The following is a 12,185-nucleotide window of genomic DNA, read 5'->3' as shown; positions in this document are numbered from 1 at the left end:
CTTAGTACCCTAGAAATAGGTTATTGAATATTATGAACACCTGCTTAATAACCTGTTGGCCCACCTTTGGAATGCAATGTGACACTGATTCGGCATATCATGGATTCGAACGTTTGTGGATAGCGGACCGCTGATTTGTGTATGAGGTAATGGCTCCTGATAGCAACCCAATTGGGTTCCACTGGATTCACATCAAGCAAATTTTGTCGCCAAGACATCAAAGTCAGTACACTATCGTGCTCCTCAAACAGCTGTAGCACGGTTCTGGCTGTGAGACACGCTGGAAGATGACATCACTGGCAGGGAAGACATCAAGCATGTGTGGGTGTAGGTGGTCTGTAGCTGTCTGCAAGTCTTTGAGTACTACTGCAGGTCCCACGCAAGCAAAGCAGCCAGTGCCCCATAGCATAACACTGCTCCCACCAGCTTGTGTCCTTGATGTGGTGCACATTTCGAGCCACCGTTTGCGAGGAAGCTCCTCGATTGGCCTCAAAAGGACAGAGTGTACCTCGCTTGCCAACAGCACGACAGACCCAGACAGTGACCCATCTAAGAGCTAGGCTCAGCCGTCTGCACACGGACCGTGCTGTCGAATGTCAACGTTCAGTGTGCCAAGTTCGACGTGCAGCTGAACACTCAGGAACGATGTGACTTGTGCATACGGTATGTGGGCCCCAACGTGGTATACGCGATCGCAACGCACTCCATCGGCAGGTTGAGGGATGTTTCTAGTTCGTAAATCACACTGTTTACTCAACGGTCATGCATAAAATTCCCGCGTTAGCTCTATTAAAACGCACGTTTCCTCCATTGTCCATGAAAGGGAAAGTACCATGTCCAATCAATAAGTACACAGGCTTATAAAAGTTCCATTACAAACAGTGCGTTAAAATCGAATAAATTTCGGGCATGCAGCTGCACAAATAACATTCCTCCACTGATATTTCGGGCCGTATCGTTTGGCCATCCTCACAGTGACTCACAAGCTTGTGACTCACTCTGAGGATGGCCGGGTGATACAGCCCAAAATATCAGTGGAGGAAATTTTATTTGTGCAGCTGCATGCCCGAAATTTAATTTGGAATACTTCTGCACGTAAGATAAACATAATTTCATCATTCCTACATTTTAGTAGAACCCAAAGGTCAGTCTTACTTGATCACTGTTCCTACCCAGTAGCAGAATCTTTGCAACATGCAAATTGTGAAGCGTAAAAGAAAAAGGAGCAAAATATCTTTATACAAGTAGGTGCAAGCTGTCCTGTAGATTAAGCCAATCGAACAAAGTCACCCCTCAAAAAAAGGTGAACTTATATTTACATAACATCAGATATTGTAGTGTATATTTATATTAAATTAATAATAAAGTATCAGAACCTAATAAAAACGCATATGTCAGGGAAAAAAAATTTGGAAGAGTTAAGACACAAACCACCGCCCCAACAAACAGCTCATTCCAGGAAATTTGACGCTACTCATTACGCTAAACCAACATCAGACCTTCTGTATCTAATCATATTATGTTACCAGTTGCTGAAAGCCTTAATCGTAGATATGTTACTAATTGAAATTTAATTATAACAAAGTGTACAAAGAATGATGCGTTTTGGTTGGATCTTCAGTGTGTCGCTGCCTTCAAATAGCCTACTCTCATAATACGCAAGTTACATTAACTCTTTTGCCACGAAAGTGATGTTTCTCATTATTTTATTGGAATGAATCACACAGTTAACAACGGGTTTTCCAGTTATTCTCAATTTGTTGGTGCTCAGAAGCGGCATATATACATATAGGCTTGAAATGAATGCCAATATGGCGCCTCACAACTCTGTACTGAAGGCAGGTGGCGTGCGTGTGACGTAGGTGGCATTGTGCCATCTCATTGGTCAACGCTCAGACGCACGCTCAGAATATCTAACATGCCAGATATTGCTCTGCACGTTCGGAAAGACTCCCGAGCGTGCTTTTCCACACCATGACGTCAGAAACTCAGCACGCTCAACGCTCAACGTTTGGCTGCACTGTCCAGGTGCCGACGGCTTAAGGCCGTTGCCCCCAATCACTTACTCCTCAGTGATGTCATTCTATCACTTTCCATAGATGCTCACTACAGTAGCACATGAACATTCAACTAGCAACACTGTTTTCAGCACATTCATTCATATTCTCTGTGTCAAAATAATATCATGTTTGTTAAAGTCACTTATGTCAGTAGATTTCCCCATTTTCAGTCTATGTCATCATTAGAATGATTCACCACCTACCATTGATCCACCAATATACCTTCCTTATCATGTCACATTCCCATAATGCCACTAGGTGACATCCTACCTTTTGGTAGACAATGGTCATAATGTTTTGCCCTATCGGTGTAATTCAGTGTTTGTTGGCGAGAACATAGTATCTCTCACAAACATTTGAAAATGTCATCATTATATTTGGTACGTGAGACATGACAATGGAGTACCCCTTGCCAGTACATAAAATAACAATACTTTTGTCTTTTGGCAAGTCTCTGAGTGCAGTCCTATCTGCTGAGGTGATGTCGAGCTTCGTGGATTGAGACAGAATCAAAATGTGCCATCTGTTGTGCTCAGTTTGTTCATCAACATCACAGTATGTTTTACAGTTCACAATTAGTTGTAACTGTTTCCAAAACGTACAAAAACAATTACTGTAATGTTATTTGCCATAATAAGAAACTTGGAAAAGGGTGAGATTTACACTATGAAAAGTGCATTTTTGAATAATAGAAATCTCGAAGTAAGAAATATGAAACAAAATGTTGTTGTCAAAGAAGACAATTACTAGTACATCCAGGTTCATTTGACGTCTTAATTTACAGAAAATATTACCTCTCTTGATGAACTTATGATTGATGAAATATAAAAGCAGTGTGTTCAAAAAAAATTATCATCAAATTATACAAAGTAAAATGTTATCTTACCATAATTGCGAAATGTTTTTTTTTTTTTTCAAAACCCAATAAATGCCAGAATAAATAAATAAATAAATAAATAAATTGTAGGAAGTGTGTTTTTTAATTATCACACTGAAATATTATTTACATAAATGAGATAATTTAACGTTTACACAGCTTCTGTAGCCACGATTCTGCTTTCATGTTTGACTTTTCCAAAATTATTCATTCTTTATTTCAGAAAGTAGGACAAAATTACTATATAGTATCTTCATTTTCATCATCATTGACACGAAAGTCACTGAAGTGACATCAACTAAAAAGACTTGCAATACGGCGGCCGAACTCCAAAGTCTTTTCAGTTGACGGCACTTCGGCGACTCGTGTCAATGATGATGAAAATGAAGGACACACAACACCCAATCATCTGCCAGGAATCGAACCCAGACCCCCTTGCATGGTGGGCGGTAATACTACCGCTGCACTATGGAGGCAGTCATAAAGTCAATAAATGCAAAGACAGAAGTCAAAAGTTTAGTTAATCTACACACTCAAATTGAATCTTTTCCATTTCTTTCTTATCTTTAAGATTAACTACAAAGAAAGCTACTTTATTGTTAATTTTGCATCAGAATACTACAGTATATCAGTTTAGTGCGATAATTTTCCAAAAATATATGATAAACAGAAGTGCAAAATAGCAACAAACATTATAGAAATAAAACACAAAATACCAGCAACAACAGTACTAAACAGAAAATCCATTGATAATGTTCAACAATATCCTTACAAAACTGTTGTGCTCCTCTTGGTGTGTTAAAATGCTTCACAAGTTTTAAGGTACACTATTTCTTTTCCTTACTAACCTTGTTGATCTTTTCAAAGGTGACTGTGTTCCTCACTTCCTGGCTGCTGTTTCTGAATTTCCATATCTCGACCTCTACCAGGACTCCATTATAAGTGTCCAGTACTGAGAACAATAACTTCTTTTTAAGACTTATCATAAGCCATCACTTGCTGAGCAGTTATTTTGGAAGGCATCTGTTTAGTGTGATGGACTTGAGATGTTTTGCTTCCTAAACTTGACAGTGCTATGTTGTTGCAGTGCTTTAAAGTATTCGGTCAGTGAAAGAATATCTTCCTTTGTCCTGTAGTCTTTATCCACACTACCAAATGCTCTGCCAGGATCATAGTGTGATCACAAATGTGTTTTCTTTCCTGAAGACTATTAGTGTGCACATTGTTACTATATTTTTATTTTGACTGGCACAGAAGTTGGAAGATAAATAAATTTCATTTTAACCATTTTCTGGCAAGGATGCTTCAAGGTTTCTGAGAAAATCCGATAGAGCAGAGGCTCCATGGTTGCATATTTTCAGTCCTGTTTTAAACTAGCTATAAAAAGCAATCCCTTCCTTAGTCTGTACTTGGGAATCATTCATAATGCCTAAATTGTATAGCCAAACCTATCTTGAATAGGATGTTTCACCTTACGAGATCCTTGGTATGGACTGAGTCTATTGTACAGGGTGGCACAAAAGTCACTGGACAGTTGGTTAAAAGAAAACAAAAGTAAGTGCTACTGCAGTTATTACTGAATGGGGAAGACACTTTAGAGCAAAACCATCATCTAGACAAACAGTGCATGACATACGAGATAGATTTGAAGAACATGGATTTGTTATGGGTGCACCAAGATCTGGCTGCCCAACAGCAGTCACAACTGAGGAAAATGAATTGTGGGTATGTTTAGCTGTGACCCAAAGTCCGCAAAAATCGACCAGATGATTAGCATCTGAGATGGATTCATCACGAAGGTCAGTGCAAAGAATGTTACAAAAACAGAAATTTAAAGTTTGCATTCCAAGTATACAATATGGGTTGCCTGAAGGTGATCCAGATTGACATCTTCAGTTTTGTGAATTGATACTTACCAACAGAAGCATGATCCTAATCTGTTCAATAAAATTGTGTGGACTGACTAGACCAATTTTAAGTGGACAAGTTAGCAGACATTACTGATCATCCTCTTTTTTTTTGAATCGTTGAGTTTGGTCGTTGCGGACGTCACATGACATCCGTTCAAGTTCATTTGTTGATCCTTCCACTCTGTTATTTTTTATTACAGAGGCCAACCGGCTCTCTGACCGAACATGCTGAGCTACCATGCCGGCGTACTAGTATACTGACAATCACAATCTTTAGTTAGAACAACAACTAAATCAACCTGGTGTGAGTGTTTGAGCGGATTATCGTTATTTGGTAAACATCTTTGAAGGAACAGTGATAGGAGATAACTATTTGAATATGCTTCAGAATTATGCAGTACTAAAACTTATGTTGAAAACTTTCAAGAAATTTACTTTCAACACGATGGTGCTCCACCACATTATGACAATGTTGTCAGTGTTTCCAGAATGAGATTTTCACTCTGCAGCGGAGTGTGCGCTGACATGAAAAGGTCTCGAGTTCGAGTCTCAGTCGGGCACACAGTTTTAATCTGCCAGGAAGTTTCATATCAGCGCACACTCCGCTGCAGAGTGAAAATCTCATCCTGTAAACATCCCCCAGGCTGTGGCTAAGCCATGTCTCCGCAGTATCCTTTCTTTCAGGAGTGCTAGTTCTGCAAGGTTCGCAGAAGAGCTTCTGTAAAGTTTGGAAGGTAGGAGACGGATACTGGCAGAAGTAAAGCTGTGAGTACCGGGCGTGAGTCATGCTTCGGTAGCTCAGTTGGTAGAGCACTTGCCCGCGAAAGGCAAAGGTCCCGAGTTCGAGACTCGGTCAGGCACACAGTTTTGATCTGCCAGGAAGTTTCTTGTCAGTGTTTATTTAAATGAAACTTTCCAAAGAAAAGTGATTGGTCGAAGGGCAGATACTGACATGACTCCACTTTCACCAGATGTTACGCCCATTGATTTTTCCCTATGGGGAAAGGACTTTGTTTATTCTCAAAAGCCTCAGATCATTGCTAAACTAAAACAAGACTACATACATGACACATTTCATGATTTGGACAGTGATGCCACACTATGCCATAAAGTATGTAACTGTTCCATAAAGACTTCAAAGATGTATTAAGGAAGACCGAAAACAATTTGAACATTAAAAATAATTGTAAGTGTTGTTTGTATTTGTAATGAAACATAAATTTTATCTTTTGTTTAAATCAGTGTCCAGTTACTTTTGCGCCACCCTTTGTATCAAAACATACTTTAAACACATTTGGATTTTCCTCCTTCCTTATTGCATAGAACTTTTTGCAAGACGTTTGTGCAACCTGTGGTTTGTTATTAATTGATTCTTTTTCTCCAGTTCTTGTTCTGTTTGAAAGTCTGTCTTTGGACATTCCTGCATGAAATTTTGCTGTACATGCGAGTACTGTGTGCTCATCATTTTTCCTGATGAAAACAGTACACTTCCTTTTCGCTTCTTTATTGATGTTTCTTCTTCCTGACAAAGCTGGCCTGAATTGAGCAATAATCGAGAGTTATTTTTGTTGTGTATTCCGCTAATTTTTTCTATTGTTGGTTCGGGTGGCAGGTACTTGCTTACAGTTTACACTTCTTCTTCTTTTCCAGAAAACACTTTCACATTGTTATTGACAGTGATGTCCTACATTATAATTCTGCCTTCGGCTCTTAGGAGCAAACCACAGTTTGTGTTTATCTACTTCTGCTTTATATGGCTGAGAGCAAATATCAATTTTCGCAAAAACTTGTTTTGAAAACATGGTAGCAACAGTAAATAACATCTTCTGACAAAACTATTTCAACAGATTGTGCATGGCAACAAACTTGATTTGTAACAACAGAAATATAAATTTTGAAAAACTGTGCATGTTATCTTTGAAAAGACGCTTTTCAATCTTCGTTTTAAATGAATAATGTGTGTGAATACACAACTGTAATCGAATGGAGTGTGTAAATAGAGAGTATCACAGCACTCAGAGACTGCAGACATACAATTTGAGTCGGTTTCTATGCTGTGAAGGAAGAAAAGTTTGTGCATGAACTGATGATTTTCTGAGGTGTTTTCTGGTTAATCCTTGACTATTAGATCAATTGTGCTAGTAGCACTGTAATGTCATTAATCTACTATGATGATAGTTTGTACTGGAGAAATAACATGGCACTAAGAAAGTGGACATGTGGTAATTTAAAATACGATGTCAATAAAGAAATCTGAAGGCCACATGCTGTAGTTTTTACTAATATACAGAGAGACCAAATTAACTTCTTTCGTAACAAGTACAGTAACAGTTTTTTAGTACAAAACCAAACTAATAGACAAATGTTCTCTTCCTGAACAAACTTCAGCAACCTCATTGGTGATTGGCTGTCATTTTATGGCCATAGTTCTGCAATGGTGCATATCTGACCTGTGTTGCCTACCCTTTTATGACCTATCTTCACTTATTTGTCTTCCAGCCTGTGTAATGATCTTCTCATATCTAAATGTTCGCAACTGGTAATCACACAAGTATATCTAAAATCAGTTGAATTAAATCTTTGATATCTTTGAAATTATTATAGTTACAAATACAGGATGTTCCATTTATCTGATGACTGCACACACAGCACATTAGATGGTTGGCAGCAAGCACTCTGTTGTCCAACAAATCAGACACAGTATGACCCATCTACTACAGCAGTATTAAATTTAAAGTACACGGAAATAAAAGCAAGGAGGTGCTGGAACTGCTTCCCATTGTTTTTTGCACACTTATGTCTACACAAGAAATCGTTCATCACGTAATATAATTCTCTTTGAGAAATTGAATTAACTGATTTGCAGATGTTATCCTTGAGTTACAGTAACGTGCGGATTTGTTGTGTAAACTTTATTCTTCATTGCTCTCCACAAATATACATCATGCAGGGTTAAATCAGCACTTTGAGTGAGCCAGGTATTGTTGCTAATGACTCTGCCGTGGAACACACACAAAGAATCATTGGCTGTAAGAGCCCTTGCTGAATCCTGTTGAAAAAAATGTGGAGCTTCAATCTCTTTCATTCAGCTCATCAAAAAATGGTTAGAAAATGTTTTGAACATATCTTTCATAATTAACTGTGACATTAAAAAATATTGGGCATATTATTTGGTCATCACTAACTGTGCACCATACTCATATTTTCTGACTGTCAAGGGGGTCCTCTTGAAGCAGAATAGATCTGTCAGTGCTCCATTGTTGACAGTTTTGGGAATCAGCAAACCCTTGTAAATGAAACCGAACCTTTTTTGGAAACAGAATGAAGTAAGGATCCATTTCACTGTTAAGCATTTGTTTGAAAATGCATTTGCAAAACCTAACCCTGTGCCCAGGATCACTAGGTTTAAGTTCTTGCACTACTGTTACTTTAGAGGGCCTTAGCTCACGTAACTTAGCAGCTGTTCATAGAGAGATGCAAGAAATTTGCATTTGCTGTGAAGGGTGTCCAAGAGACTTTTTAAGGGAATTTTCAAGACACTATACAGTGTCATCTTGTGCTTCTGTGAGCACTGTATGTCGTCGTTTATGCTTCTTGTCATGAATACTTCCCATTTAACAAAATCTATTCACTCGTTCGTGAATTGCATCATGACTGATTTTGAACACCTGGAACAAACGACCTCTCACTAGTTGAGTTGGCTCTGTACACATATGAATCGTAAATAAACACTCATTGTGGGACAGAATAATTCAGTCTTGGCATTGTTGCATTCACAGACTTCACTGTTACACTGGTGATGTTTTTTTCATTGTTCAAAAGATACTGTCCTAAAAGGCAGGGGGACGGGGGACCCATTCAATTGGCCTATGCTGCTCCAGTGGGCAGAAAAAAAAAAAAAAACCCACGTCTGGTCATCAGGTAAATGGAACATCCTGTACAACTGCCTGAGTTTTAAGCAATCTAACAATTCCATGCGGCCCAAATTGGGTAGTGCATTGTGACATGTGACAGATATTTCCAAACACCATAGCAGTGCTGCAACTTAATTCCTTTCACACATATTACTACAGAGCGGCACGAGAGTAACATGTCGAGGTTGTAAAATTTGGTGGGTAGGATGTGTTATCACCCTGTTAGCAGATAATGTTAAGTTGCTCTTCCTAATATTTTCCATTATATTAAAAACAAAGATTCCAAGACTTACCAAGCGAGAAAGCGCCGGTAGATAGGCACAATGAATAAAACACACAAACACACACACAGAATTTCGAGCTTTCGCAACCGGCAGCTGCTTCGTCAGGAAAGAGGGAAGGAAAAGGAAAGATGAAAGGATGTGGGTTTTAAGGGAGAGGGTAAGGAGTCATTCCAATCCCGGGAGCGGAAAGACTTACCTTAGGGGGAAAAAAGAATAGGTATATACTCACACACACACACACACACACACACACACACACACACACACACACATACACACATACACACACATATCCATCCATACATACACAGACACAAGCAGAAGGTAAGTCTTTCCGCTCCCGGGATTGGAATGACTCCTTACCCTCTCCCTTAAAACCCACATCCTTTCATCTTTCCTTTTCCTTCCCTCTTTCCTGACGAAGCAGCCGCCGGTTGCGAAAGCTCGAAATTCTGTGTGTGTGTGTGTGTGTTTTATTCATTGTGCCTATCTACCGGCGCTTTCCCGCTTGGTAAGTCTTGGAATCTTTGTTTTTAATATATTTTTCCCATGTGGAAGTTTCTTTCTATTTTATTTACATTAATATTTTCCATTATGTAGACAAAATAATCTGCTACAACATAAATTATGTACTTCATTGTGTTTTTTAGCACTGGTGGGCTACCAAAACTGAGAGTGCTGGATCTACGAGAAGGGTTTGGCCTGGACGATGAGACATTAATTGCCATAAGCCGTGGCTGCCCTGCTTTGCGGAAACTCATTGTCAGAAACGGTCGGCTGTTAACTGATGTTGCTTTCTCCGAGATCTACCGTCTGGAATATCTTGAAACGTAAGCAGTGCTGTTGACTTTGCAATGTAGTGCAGACAAAGGAACAGTCTGAGTAATTAAATTGTAACTGGCGAAGCAAGTGATAATTGCTTCAATTACTTGCACATGTGGTGACTGAAATAGTGTTAAGAATTATTAAGTCATTGCATTGAATGGAAATACTCTGCTAGCCATGTCATGAACACCATGCAAGAAATGTCGTAGGCCTAAGTGACTTGTAGAGTGCTAGTTGTTTAGATATGTAAGTGATTAGAGTTAAATGCAACTTCACAAAAAGAAGGTAGAAGTAACTCTGCCTACAATATGTACATCATCATCATCATCAGTGTTCTGCCCAGAAGCAAGTTTTCCTGTGGTAACTCTCCACCCTTTGTCTTCTGCCATCCTCCTCAGGTCCGCACAATTTTCCCTTCCCTTTTGTCATCTGTCATCTTGTATTTCCTCCTTCCTCTCAATCTCCTCCTATGAACTAGACACTCCCATCTCACGGAATGTCCCATCTAGTTCTAACTTTCTCGTATAACCTGCAGCAGTGTTCTCTTCTCATCTGAGTGTCCATGTGTCTGCCCCATAGAGTGCCATACTCAAGACAAAACACTTGTCAAGCCTTTTCATGAGGTCTTTATCTAGTTTGACACATAGTAATCTCCTCTTTCTATTGAACACCTTCTTCGCTATAGCAGTGCGAGTTTTCACTTCTAGGTGACTTCAAAGTCTTCGGTAATCATCGTGCTTCAAAGACATTTAATGTTCTTATTTGACTAAGAACACCTTTTCCTATCTTAATATGTGTCAATCTCCTTCCTTTACCGATCACTCACTCTTTGTTTTTGCCTATTGAGTCTCATCCAATATTCCACACAAGCATCATTCAGATTTTTTAGCATTTTATTTACAGTTTGTTCACTTTCTGGCACTAATACTATGCCATCAGCAAATTGTATGCATCCTATTTCCTTTCCACCAATATGCACTCCTTATTTTCCATCTAAGCTTTTCACAATAATCTATTCCAGGTATAAGTTGAGCAATGAAACGGAGAGGCAACAACCTTGTATAATGCCCCTTCCAATGCTGCTTCCTTGAGACATTCCCAATCTTTATTACTACTTTCTGTATATATATGTAGTATACCAATTTTCTGTCGTTCCGATCTACTACTTTCGAATTCAAAATATCCATCACCTTGTTCCATTGTACTCTGTTGAAAGCTGTTGTCCAAATCAATGTAAACAGCATAAATTTCTCTACTTTTCTCAATATATCTTTCCCCTGTGATTCTTAACAGGCCAATAGCATCTTGTGTTTCTTTTCCTCTTCTAAATCTGAACTGTTTGTCCCCAATCCTTCTGTCTGACTTAACGTGTAGCCTTCTATTTGGCACTCTCAGCAACACTTTAATGGGATAAGAAATTAGGCTGATAGCCCATTTTTGGTATTTCTCTTTTTCTCAGTTGGTATCACTGCCATTGCAAGAAAATCATTGGGCCATTCCTCTTTGTTTTATACACTATATGATGAAAAGTATCAATACACCCCAAAAAAACACACGTTTTTCATATTAGGTGCATTGTGCTGCGACCTACTGCCAGGTACTCCATATCAGTGACCTCAGTAGTAATTAGACATTGTCAGAGAGCAGAATGGGATGCTCCGCGGAACTCACGGTCTTTGAATGTGGTCAGGTGATTGAGTGTACTTGTGTCATACGTCTGTACATGAGATTTCCACACTCCTATACATCCCTAGGTCCACTGTTTCCTATGTGATAGCGAAGTGGAAACGAGAAGGGACACGTACAGCACAAAAGCGTACAGGTCGACCTCGTCTGCTGACTGACAGAGACTGTCGACAGTTGAAGAGGGTCATAATGTGTAATAGGCACTGAGCGAGGTGGCGCAGTGGTTAGCACACTGGACTCGCATTCAGGAGGCCCACGGTTCAACCCCGTCTCCAACCATCCTGATTTAGGTTTTCCGTGATTTCCCTAAGTAGTTTCAGGCAAATGCCGGGATGGTTCCTTTGAAAGGGCACGGCCGATTTCCTTCCCAATCCTTCCCTAACCCGAGCTTGCGCTCCGTCTCTAATGACCTCTTGTCGACGGGACATTAAACACTAACCACATAAACTGTAATAGGCAGACATCTATCCAGAACATCACACAGGAATTCCAAGCTGCATCAGGATCCATTGAAAGTTCTATGACAGTTAGGCAGGAGGTGAGAAAACTTGGATTGCATGGTCGAACGGCTGCTCAAAAGCCACACACCATGCTGGTAAATGCCAAACGATGCCTCACTTGGTGTAAGG

At 39.5% G+C, this 12,185-nt stretch overlaps 1 protein-coding gene across 5 annotated transcripts in view; it reads left to right on the top strand.

Moving 5' to 3' along the window:
- LOC126293291 (F-box/LRR-repeat protein 7-like) overlaps positions 1–12,185 on the top strand; it is a 137,573-nt gene that overhangs the window by 110,992 nt on the left and 14,396 nt on the right. For all 5 annotated transcript variants that reach the window (XM_049986412.1, XM_049986413.1, XM_049986414.1 and 2 more), the window contains exon 6: positions 9,696–9,875. In XM_049986412.1, the coding sequence (XP_049842369.1) occupies positions 9,696–9,875 (180 nt within the window). The remainder of the gene's footprint in view (positions 1–9,695; positions 9,876–12,185) is intronic.

This window comes from Schistocerca gregaria, chromosome 10 (assembly GCF_023897955.1).
Source record: "Schistocerca gregaria isolate iqSchGreg1 chromosome 10, iqSchGreg1.2, whole genome shotgun sequence".
NCBI lineage: Eukaryota > Metazoa > Arthropoda > Insecta > Orthoptera > Acrididae > Schistocerca > Schistocerca gregaria.
This window is presented reverse-complemented; position numbering and strand designations above follow the sequence as displayed.